Source organism: Aotus nancymaae, unplaced genomic scaffold (genome assembly GCF_030222135.1).
Source record: "Aotus nancymaae isolate 86718 unplaced genomic scaffold, 86718_ANA_hifiasm-v0.15.2.pri h1tg000021l, whole genome shotgun sequence".
Lineage (NCBI taxonomy): Eukaryota > Metazoa > Chordata > Mammalia > Primates > Aotidae > Aotus > Aotus nancymaae.
Genome location: NW_026988433.1, coordinates 21395273 through 21407473, shown reverse-complemented (window position 1 = coordinate 21407473; position 12201 = coordinate 21395273). Strand labels below are relative to the sequence as shown.

The following is a 12201-nucleotide window of genomic DNA, read 5'->3' as shown; positions in this document are numbered from 1 at the left end:
ATGTTGCGCGCCGCCGCCCGCCTCGGGCCTCGCCTGGGCCACCGCCTCTTGTCCGCCGCTGCCACCCAGGCCGTGCCCGCCCCCAACCAGCAGCCCGAGGTGTTCTGCAACCAGGTGAGCCCCCCAGCCCGGCCCGCGCTTTGTTCTCCGGCCCGAGTCCCCGCAGGCCCCTAGAAAGGCCCCGCGCCACCGTGGGCCTCAGTTTACTCATCTGGGACTCGAGGGGTTTGCAGAGGCTGACCTGGAAGCACACTTGCCCCTTCCTCTTCTGCGAGCATTTTTGCTCCCTCGCCGCCTCTGACAGTCCCCGTCCCATTTCCCCGTAACTTGAGCCCTCTCTCCGTCTTCGCCCAGCCTCCGTCTCTTTTCCAGAGCCAGCTCTCCGGGTTCCGTTCCCCCTACAGTCCTTGGCTTCCGGCCCGCTTCGGGTCTCTGTAGGGTCCCCACCATCACCCACTGGGAAGACACGGGCAAGTCCCTCTTTGCAGGAACTTTTCTGTCTTTTCCTTAGTCATCTTCTTTACCCCAACTCATGCCCTCATCCAAGGAGTTCAGCAGGAAAAACCAGGAAAGAGGTGATTTGCAGCCAAGGTTCACTTCACCACGGGAGAGGCCACACCCGTGGGCGCTCTGCTGCTTCCATGGCTGGCAGTGGGGAAGCCTGGAGGACCTTCGACCCCTGGGCGCCGACCCCAAGGGGTGTCCGCGGCTTCCAATGCTGGTTCTCTTCGACCAAACCAAGGAGGAGCTTTCCAGGATAAAACCGATTCCTTTGGTCCATTTATTTCTTGCTCAGTCAGTAATACTTTGGAATATTTTTTCTTTTCATCTTTGAGTTTGGGTAAAGTGCTAGACTTCACGGAGCCTGAAACTGGTTATGAAAGAGTTTGTTTTGTTTGTGCCAGTGCAAGTTGGCTGCCTTCTCTGACTTTAGCTTTTTCTCCTATAAAGTGGAAAGGGGCTCAGAAGGTGAGGTTCACACAGGCCCTCATCAACCAGTCACTTCATAGTTAATCACAGCTTCTGTCCTCTCTGCACAGCCTTTGTACCTGGCACTGTTCTAAGCATCTACCTGTTTTTCAGTTTAATGTAAGTCTTACAACAGCTTCAGGAGGCAGGGACTGTAATTCTCCATTTTATGGATGAAGAGACTGAGTCACAAAGCGGTTTAGTGACTCAACTGAAGATCAAAGTCAGTGGCACAGTTGAGGTTCACAGCTGAACTTCCAGGAGTAAGCCCCTAACCAGAACATACATGGTATGTTGTGACTCTGGGTGGGAACAAAGGGACCACCTATTCTCTGGGACTATTGCTGATTTGGGATACTGTAGAGTCGTCTCCTAGCCAGCTGCTTTCAACAGCACACCTGCTGGTCTGGTCCTGAGTGTGGCTGCAAATCTGCACATAGATGATGGGTAAAGACACATGCATGTGATTTTAGGGGATGTTACAAAGGTCATTTGCAAGGGAATTTTTAAAAGGATAAAATAAAATGTCTTTTGCATAACATAAGCTAAAAAGGGAGCAGCAGTGGCTTCCTTGGCAGCCTGTGCAACTGAGGAGTTCATGATTGGAAGACTTGAACATCAAAAGATCTAGCAGAGGCCAGGCACAGTAGCTCATGTCTGTAAATCCCAGTATTTTGGGAGGCCGAGGCAGGATGATTCCTTGAGTCTAGGACTTCGAGACCAGCCTGGGCAATATAGCAAGACCCTGTCTCTAGTCTCTACTAAAAAAAGTAAATTATTCAGATGCAGTGGCACATGCCTGTAGTCCCAGCTATCTGGGAGGCTGAGGTGGGAGAATCACTTGAGCCTAGGAGTTTGGGGCTGCAGTGAGCTGTGATTAGGCCACTACATTCTAGTTTGAGCAACAGAGTGAGACCCTGTTTCAGAAATGTCCTCAAGGGACAGCCATCACACTGTGAACCCTTGTGGCCACAGGATCTGATTACGATCTTTATCCTTCATCACATGCAGGTGAGGCAGCTGGGTCCAAATGTGCACCCAGACGCATGGGTAAGACGTCCTGTTCTCCAGATTTCATCTGTGGGTGTAGGTTGGAGGGGCCAAGTCAATTCCCCTATAGCCGCTTGTCTTTATCAGACTTTGCTTTTCTTTCCCAAGTCAGAGTCTCACTCTGTCACCCAGAGCTGGAGTGCAGTGGTGAGGTCTTGGCTCACTGTAACTTCCGCCTTCTGGGTTCAAGCAATTCTCCTGCCTCAGTCTCCCAAGTAGATGGGATTACAGGCGCCCGCCACCACGCCCAGCTAATTTTTTTATTTTTAGTAGAGACGGGGTTTTACCATGTTGGCTAGGCTGGTGGCGAACTCCTGACCTTGTGATCTGCCTGCCTCGGCCTCCCAAAGTACTGGGATTACAGGCGTGAGCCACTGCGCCCAATCTTCTTTATCATATTTTTTAATATCATTAAAGTAACACATGGTCACTGTATAAAAATGCAGAGGACTGACTTAGAACACTCTAGACACAGTCGGCCAAGGTGGTTCATGCCTGTTCACACTTTGGGATGCCAAGGTGGGAAGATTGCTTGAGGTTAGATGTAAGGCTGCAGTGAGCTATGATTGCACCACTGCACTCCAGCCTGGGCAACTGGACAAGAACCCATCTCTTAAAAAAATAATAAATAAACCTCTCTGGATACCCCATTGTACTCCTTCCAAGAGCATTGTGAACCAGTGGATATGTCGCTTGTAGACATGTTTGCATTTACAAGGGCCTGCAGAGAGAGAGAGACAGAGGGAGAGAGAGAATGCAAGCACACTAGAATTTTTTTTTTTTTTGAGACAGAGTTTCACTCTTGTTGCCCAGGCAGAAGTACAATGGCACAGTCTCAGCTCAGTGCAACCTCCGCCTCCTGGGTTCAAGAGATTGTCCTGCCTCAGCTTTCCGAGTAGCTGGGATTACAGGCATGCACCACCACCACACCCAGCTAATTTTGTATTTTTAGTAGAGATGGGGTTTCTCCATGTTGGTCAGGCTGGTCTCAAACTCCTGACCTCAGGTGATCCACACGCCTCGGCCTCCCAAAGTGCTGGGATTACAGGCATGAGCCACTGCGCCCAGCCAGAATTTTTTTTTTTTTAACATAAATGAGATGCAACAATTTATATTCTGAAGCTTCTCTTCTCACTGAACAGTGTACCTGGGTTATCATTCTGAGTACATTCAGATATTTTAAAATCCTTTCCAGGGACCACACAGCATTCTACTCTGGCAGCACTGTGCTGGAACCCGCCCTCTTAGAGCCCCCTGGGCTGTGTGCAGCTTGGCCTTATTTTTGACTCAGCTGGCAGGAGCTCCAGGACCTCTTACCTGGGGACCTGGGTGCAAACTATTAATAGATCATACACCTGGACATTTCCCTGGGGTACAGTGGTTCCTTGAAGTTCAGTAAACTGTTCTGGAGTCAGTCTCACAAAAGCAGCTTACTAGATTGGCTTTGAAGATGCTTCCTCAGACACTGGGTCTTCTCTCCCAAGAGCATTTGGAGGGTTATGGGCACTTGGGAGAAAGTTGCTCTACAAGCTGGTCTTCTCTCACCTAGATGGGGGACAGGCACTTTCTCAACTTTCTGAACCCCCAAAAGATTGTGTGGGGTGATTTGGTCTACCTTCCTGTGTCCTCTTGCCTCTGCTTGTCCTGGTTGCAGCCGCAGGGTGAGTAAACTTCTTGGCTGGGTGAGAAAAGTTCCAGGATGAGTGCTCCTTCTCCTAGCAGGGACCTGTAGTAGGGGCTGATGATGGCCGGGCTCCCCGAAGGGCAGCATTTGTCGTGTTTCAGGGACAGATCCCTGTCAACAAAACTACTATTCATTTTTTCATTCTTTTTTTCTCTCTGACTTGGGAGAGTCATTGCGGTCTAGAAACACAACTCAAAGGAAAACCCAAGGGGCTGTAGTTTCAGCAAACCATGGCTGGGGCATAGTTCATAATTCCATCTTCAATATCATCAATTCATATTTGTTAATAACAAAGAAGAAAATATCATGAGACACCATTTGCTGCCCTGGTCTCAGGCTGCATGCCACTCACTAGTTAATGAGCCCTTGGGGAGGTTCATTCATTCAACAGACACTTCCTCTGTACCACCAGTGCCAGTGACCAAAACAGAGAGGAATCCCTGCCAAGGATAGCAGGTATCTTGGGAAGTGGAGAAAGACAGAGAAATAAGTGAAATGAATAGTACGGCACAAGATGATCAGTGCTATGGAGAAAAAGCAGGGAGAGGGATGGTATGTGCAGCGGTAGACTCTGCACCTCAGCTGCCCCATCTGTAAAATGGGGTAAAATTTCATCTGCATCACTGGGTTGCTATGAGGACCAAATGGGGTGAGGCTTCCACAGCCACAGGCAGTGCTGGCCTCATGGCCACTGGTGCCTCTATATTGATTGCAGGCTTAAGGAGGAGCTAGAATAACAGTGACGCTGTGGGCTTGCAGTGTCTTGTTGATCAAACTCCATTTGATGTGAGTGCTGTTGTATTTACAGTTTGTTTCCTGAAGGGGTGAGCTAGGTTGTGATAAAGTAGAATGGGAGTTTGGGGTGAATTAAAACTTGCATCTTTATTCTTACCCTCTCTTTTTGTTTTTGTTTTGAGACAGAGTCTCGAACTATTGCCCAGGCTAGAGTGTAGTGGTGCTCGCTGTAGCCTCAACCTCCCAGGCTCCTTCAACAAGTTATCCTCCTCCTTCAGCCTCCCAAGTAGCTGAGACTATAGGCATACCCCACCACACCTGACTAATTTTTGTATTTTTTATTTTTTAAATTTATGTATTTGAGACAGACTCCTGCTCTGTCACCCAGGCTGGAGTGCAGTGGCACGATCTCAGCTTACTGGATCCTCTACCTCCTAGGTTAAAGCGATTCTCCTGCCTCAGCCTCCTGAGTAGCTAGAATTACAGGTACCTGCCACCACGCCTGGCTAATTTTTTTTGTATTTTTAGTAGAGATGGGGTTTCACCATGTTGGCCAGGCTGGTCTCAAACTCCTCCACCTGCCTTGGCCTCCCAAAGTGCTGGGATTAAGGTGTGAGCCACCATGCTGGCCTAATTTTTGCATTTTTTATAGAGATGGGGTTTCGCCATGTTGCCCACGCTGGGTCTTGACTCCTAGGCTCAAGCAGTCTTCCCTCCTTGGTCTCTCAAAGTACTGAGATTATAGGCATGAACCACTGAACTAAAGAGAGAACTGACAGAAAGGCAATTAAGGATGGATGTCCGAAGGCTAGGTGCAGTGGCTCACAGCTGTAAGCCCAGCACTTTGGGAGGCCAAAGTGGGAAGATTGCTTAACCCCAGGAGTTCAAGACTAGCCTGGGCAACATAGCAAAAATCTATCTCTGCAAAAACTTTAAAAAATGAGCTGGACATGGTGGTGAGCTCCTGTAGTCCCAGCTACGTGGGAGACTGAGGCAGGAGGACTGCTTGAGCCAAGGAGTTTGAGGCTTCAAAGAGCTTTGATTTCGCCACTGTACTCCAGCCTAGGCAACATTGCAAGTATACATAGGCACTGTACGGAAATGTTCATTGCAACTTCTCTTATGTCAGTAAAACCTTAGGAAATAAGCCAGCTTGAGTTCCATTGGGAAATAGATGAACATCTATATTACAGTTATAGGAGGGACTAATTCTCTGCATGCAGCAGTTACAAATCATTGGCTGGACCTGTACAAATAATGTATCTCAAAAACAATATGTCAAAGAGGAAAAGTGTCCAGCACTCTACACCATATGAAACCATGAAAACTGTACAAAACAAAACTTTATATTGCATGTAGATAGACGAATCTCTCTCTTTTTTTTTTTTTTGAGAGGGAGTCTTGCTCTGTCACCCAGGCTGGAGTGCGGTGGTGTGGATCTTGGCTCATTGCAACCTCCACCTCCTGGGTTCAAGCGATTCTCTGGCCTCAGCCTCCTGAGTAGCTGGGACTACAGGTGCCTGCCACCACGCCTGGCTAATTTTTTGTAATTTTAGCGGAGATGGGGTTTCACTCTGTTAGCCAGGATGGTTTCAATCTCCTGACCTCATGATCCACCCGCCTTGGCCTCCCAAAGTGCTGGGATTACAGGCGTGAGCCACCTCGCCCGACCTGATAGACAGATCTCAATAAAACATATGTAAGAATGTGCTAGAAGGAAAATTCTCATTGGTGTGAGGGTAGTTGCTGCCTGGGCAGGTAGAACAGGATAGGAGATGGGCAGGATGGGATAAGGGTAGTGATGAATGGGGATTCTAGCTTCATTTAAATGTTTGATTTCTTTGAAAATTGGCCATGCACGGTGGCTCACTCCTGTAATCTCAGCACTTTGGGAGGCTGAGTGGGGCAGATTGCTTGAGCACAGGAATTTGAGACCAGCCTGGCCAACATGGTGAAACTCTGTCTCTGCTAAAAATACAAAAATTAGCTAGGTGTGGTGGCCCATGCTTGTAATCCCAGCTACTCGAGAGGCTGAGGCATGAGAATCACTTGAACCCGGGAGGCAGAAGTTGCAGTGAGCCAAGATTGCACCACTGCACTCCAGCCCGGGCAACAGAGTGAGACTCAGTCTCAAAAAAAAAACCAAAAAAAAAACAAACAACAACTTAATACCCTATGAACAGATATTAAAAGAAAGAAAATAATGGTCCCCTGATGTGCCACCTCTGTAGATAATCACTGTTAACAGTATATCTGGAGCAGGAATTTGCTTTTTCTTACAGAATGAGCCAAAACCTATGTTTTGGAGTGACTTTATGCTGACTGAATCTCCCTATTGAATGTACAGATTGATGGCTTCTTTAGGAGTTTTTTTTTTTTTTTTCGAGACAGGGCCTTGCTCTGTTGCCTAGGCTGGAGTGCAGTGGCATGATCAAAACTCACTGCAACCTCAAACTCGAGCTGAAGTGATCCTCCCGCCTCAGCCACCAGAGGTGCTGGGATTGCAGGCATGGGCCACCACGGTCAGCTAGGAGTTTTAAGAGCCTCTATAGAAATAGATTTAGGCAGCCCAGAGAGTCTAGGGGTTTCACCGGGCCCCACCTTGGTTACTTCTTCTTCTAATAACATGTTTTTAATCAGAGAACACAAATGGCCATTCAGTACTTCCTGCCCGCCCAGAATCTGTGGGACATACTTGGGTTTCAGATGACGGGGCTATAATAATGTTTGTGTTCCTGAGGTCAAGTTGAGTTGAGAATGTACATGTTGTAGACAAGAGTATGTCTCCCCTGCTCCAGTAATCATGATTATTCATCACCTGTTATCTATCAGGCCCTCTGCTGAGGACTTGTACCTGCGTTTCACCCTTCATCCTACCGGCAACTCTGTAAGCCAGCTATTATTGCTGTCCCATCTTGCGAGTGAGGAAACTGAGGCTCAGGGAGGTCAAGTTCAGGTTAAGTATAACTAAGGGCATGTGTCTGAAAGTTGGGCAGGGTTGAATTTGAAGCCCGCTTTCAGACTTAGAACTTAATGTGAACTTGACCTCCCTGACTAATGATCAGATAATAAGAATGTATTCATAAACATTTAAGGGACAATCATGTTTGTATTGTTCACTTTTGCATTCCTGGCATCTAGCACCTTGGCAGAGGATCACAGTTGGGTAAATATTTATTGAATGATGAATGGTTGCCATTTATGACACCATGTTTGTTTTGTTTTGTTTTGTTATGAGACGGAGTTTCGCTCTTATTATCCAGGCTGGAGTGCAATGGCATGAGAGAGGCTCACTGCAACCTCCACCTTCTGGGTTCAAGCAATTCTCCTGCCTCAGCCTCCCGAGTAGCCGGGACTACAGGCGTGCGCCGCCATGCCCAGCTAATTTTTGTATTTTTAGTAGAAACGGGGTTTCACCATGTTGACCAGGATGGTCTCGATCTCTTGACCTCGTGATCCACCCGCCTCAGCCTCCCAAAGTGCTGGGATTTCAGGCATGAGCCACCACACCTGGTCTATGAAACCGTGTTTACAGTTTTGTGCTCCAGAAGTGAGGAAAGGGGTTGCTTAATGGGAACCCAGTATTTCTATTCAAAAGGGCCTATTGCAAATACTTTGGGAGTTTTTATTAGTGGGAACGTGGGGACATGCAGGGGGTGGTGAAATTGGCCCAGGGGAAGTCCATCACAGCAAGACAGAGGTTGCCGAACCATAAGGAGAACAACAAATTGAAACTGCATCTGCCTGGCAAACAGTCCAGAGTAGAATCAAACCTCCCATCTTGGAAGTGGTAAGAAAAGGCCCTGGGGTGGAGGAGTAGGGAGGGGGGTTGGCGGCCATCTTCCTGGGTTAGTCTCAGGTGGGAGTGTCCCCAGCAAGCCTGGGGAGACGGCTGCCCTTTGTCTTAATCCCCAGCTAACCCAGGGTTCTGGATGTTGTGTGGGGAAGAGGGAATGTGTGTGGCATTCCATGTTTGTCTTGAACTTTACTCCCTGGGATCTTGCAATACAAGCAATGGTATCTGCTTTCCACCGGACTTAATTACCTAACTGCAGATTAGTAAATGAAAGAGCACCTGCTGTCGGGATCATCCTGGGCTGCAAAACCACGGCATTAGCTCACTCACTCTTTGGGTAAATACGGTGTTTCAGGGACGAGGATTTCCTAGGAAACATGCCCAGTTCTTTCATGCATCAAAGCTTGAAGTGAAATCTTGCAAGAATGTGTTCTGCCTTCTTAAATCAGAGCTACTGAACACTGAACACAATTTAGCCTCTCATTGGAGACCCTGGGCAGATGATGACTGCCCATTGTCATGGGGTCTGGGGGTGATTGCCAGAATTTCATTCCCTCCTCGCCTAGGTCTGGCTTCCACCCCCAAGGTCCAGCTGTCCTACTCTGGGCACTGACCATGCTCCAGCTTCTGAGCCCCTCGGCCACCACCATCACCACCAAGTCTCTCCCTGGCATGGAGAACAAGATATCCAAGTTGAAGAGGGATCCTGTTACCCTCTAACTCAGTAGTTCTCATTTCTGCATGGTAATCTGCCCCACGTTTGCAAAAATGCATGTGAAAAAATGTTTGCCGCAGCTGTTGCTGGAATGGCGATCACTTGTCTTAAAAGTGCATTTGTAGCAAATGGTTAAATAAACCATGACTTGATCGCCTGTGGAATAATGTCCAAGAGAAACTGTAACTAAGAAAAGCAAGTTAGTAAATAGCAAGTCTATTACCCACTCTTAGAAATGACATGGCCGTGTCAGTCCCAGTTCCCCTGGTCTCCTGGGTCTTCCCAGCACCAAGTGCAGATCCTGGCACACAGTGGATAGAATCCCGCTCTCCCCTCACCCACACTCTGCAGCCACAGCAGCTCATTCACTTCCTCCTTTCCCCAGGCTCTTCCTAGCAGTCACCCTTCCTGTCCCTGCTTAATGGCGCCATCTGACCCCTCAGCTGGCCAATCCTCTTTCCACTTCTTACTTGCTTGGTTTTGCTTGTTTTTTTTTTTTTTTTTGGTTTTGCTTGTTAACCACGCCCTCTCCTCACCATAACTTCAGCTCCCAAGTGCTGGAGTGGCCAGGGCTGTCAGTGAAAGCTTATGGAATGCATGGGTGAATGAATCCAACTTTTACAAAACAAAGTGAGGCGTATTTATTAAAATATGTAGGAATTTGAATATTTTGATGGAAAATCTTTTTTTTTTTTTTTTTTTTGAGACGGAGTCTCACTCTGTCACCCAGGCTGGAGTGCAGTGGCGTGATCTTGACTCACTGCAACCTTCGCCTCCTAGGTTCAAGCAATTCTCTGCCTCAGCCTCTAAAGTAACTGGGATTACAGGCACATGCCACCACACCTGGCTAATTTTTGTATTTTTAGTAGAGACAGGGTTTCACCATCTTGGCTAAGCTGGTCTTGAACGCCTGACCTTATGATCCACCTGCCTCGGCCTCCCAAAGTTCTGGGATTACAGGCGTGAGCCACCACGCCCAGCCTTGATGGAAAATCTTTATGTGTTTTGCCAACAGTCTAGATTGAAAGTGTCAACTCCAGACATCACTCTGCTTCTATAAACTATAAGAGGAAGTGGGAGCTAAGACAGCTCTCCACAAGAGTGCACTGGTTAAGTGTGTTATATAAATTGATCTTTGGGTTTCGGGCCAGGAGGTTATAAAGCATTTGGCCCAGAGTCTGTCCTGGTGTTTATTCAGGAGAACTGCTCCTCACTTGAAGCAGAACTTGGGCGGAGACTCAGTGTGAGAACAGTTCCTACCCAGCCCCCAACTGGGGAGGGAGACAACTGAGTCTGGCTCTAGGAGAAGGGAAATGGGAAATCTAAACCAGAGGAAGTTTCCAGAGTCCTACTTGGCAGACCCAGGTTTATCTTGTCAGTGTAGAAGGGAGGCTGGGCTGTTGAAAATGCAGCCTGATTCAGGAGTGAAGAGTAATTGAGAACATTCTGGGCTTTGAAAGGCAAACATGCCAAGGAGTCGTCTTTCCAGGATCCTAATCCAAATCAGAGGGGCCAGCTCATCAAGGAAGGGGTGGGGCTTTAGCTAGACTGGCCTACCTCTCCCCTTCCTATTTCCTGATCTTTACAAAACAAAGTTTAAAATCTAAGACAGTTTAGTGCAGGGAACAACACAAAGAGTACAGACCTGGCCCTTAGTCCTAAGAATCTTTAAGCCACCAGAGCTGCAGGATCTAGAACACTGCAGGATGCCCTGCGGGCGAGGTCCTAGCTTAGGAAGTGTGCACCCATTCTTGCATTTGATCTTCACGTCAGCCCCCCAGAAGTATTCGATGAGGCATCTGGGAGATGAAGGGATTTGCCCAGGGTCACATCTGTGTGGGATGGAGTCAGAATTCAAACCCAGGCTGGGTGCGGTGGCTTACAGCTGTAATCCCACCATTTGGGAGTCCAAGGCAGTGAGTTTGAAACCAGCCTGGCAAAATCCAAAAAACCCATCTCTATTTAAGAAAAAAAAAGAATTTGGCCAGGCGTGGTGGCTCACACCTGTAATCCAAGCACTCTGGAAGCCAAGGCGGGCGGATCACCTGAGGTCGGAAGTTCAAGACCAGCATGACCAACATGGTGAAACCCTGTCTTAAAAAAAAAAAAAAATTCAAACCCAGATCTGTTTGGGTTTGAGGTTGGTGTTTTTTTTGTGTGTGTGACAGAGTCTTGCACTGTTGCCCAGCCCAGGCTGGAGTGCAATGGTGCAATCTCAGCTCACTGTGATCTCCACCTCCCGGGTTCAAACAATTCTCCTGCCTCAGCCTCCCGAATAGCTGGGACTACAGGCATGTGCCACCATGCCCAGGTAATTTTTTAATATTTTTAGTAGAGACAGGGTTTCACCATGTTGGCCAGGATGGTCTCCATCTCCTGACCTCATGATCCACCTGCCTTGGCCTGCCAAAGTGCTGTCATTACAGGCATGAGCCACCCCACCTGGCCTAGGCTGGTGCTTTTTACAACATGCAGAATCAATTTTTTTTTTGTTTTGAGATTCTGTTGCTCAGGCTGGAGTACTGTGATTCAATCTTGGCTCACTGCAACCTCTACCTCCCGGATTCAAGCAATTCTGCCTCAGCCTCCTGAGTAGCTGGAATTACAGGCGAGTGCCACCATACTCAGCTAATTTTTGTATTTTTAGTAGAGACAGGGTTTCACCAAGTTGGCCAGGCTGGTCTCAAACTCCTGACCTCAAATGATCCACCTGCCTCGGCCTCCCAAAGTACTGGGATTACAGGGATGAGCCACTGTGCTTGGCTCAGAATCAAAATTTGAAATCAACCTGTGTTGGGGCAACAAGTAAACCATAAAGATGGAGATTTGGGAATCAAGAATTCCAGCCTCCTTGAAGGCAGACCTGGGCTTGGCTGGAGGTTAGAGTTGGAAGAACTGAGCAAAGGGCACAGGCCTTAGAGTCCCAAAGACCTGGCTTCAAATCCTGGCTCTGCCTTGCTACTGTGTGACCTAGAGCCAAGTGGCTGGATCTCTTCTGTGCCCAGCATCCTCTGCTGTGAAGTGGAGAGTATGAAGTTCACTTCCTAGGTTTGCTATGATGTTTAAATGGGAACAATCCAAGTATATCAAAACCCTGGTGCAGGGCTGCTGCTTGAGGGATAGCTAGTAAATGTTAGCAGTGTCCATGACACACGGGGCTGAGTGGACTTCCTCCCTAGCTGGGGGAGGAAGGAGAAGCTGGGGGACAGTACAAGGCCAACCAAACCTACTTCCGCCCAGCCCAACCTGGTG

At 48.1% G+C, this 12201-nt stretch overlaps 1 protein-coding gene across 1 annotated transcript in view; it reads left to right on the top strand.

Annotated features, from left to right (window-relative positions):
• ALDH2 (aldehyde dehydrogenase 2 family member) overlaps positions 1 to 12201 on the top strand; it is a 43677-nt gene continuing 31476 nt past the window's right edge. Inside the window, exon 1 of the mRNA XM_064379838.1 lies at positions 1 to 114. Within this exon, the coding sequence (XP_064235908.1) occupies positions 1 to 114 (114 nt within the window). The remainder of the gene's footprint in view (positions 115 to 12201) is intronic.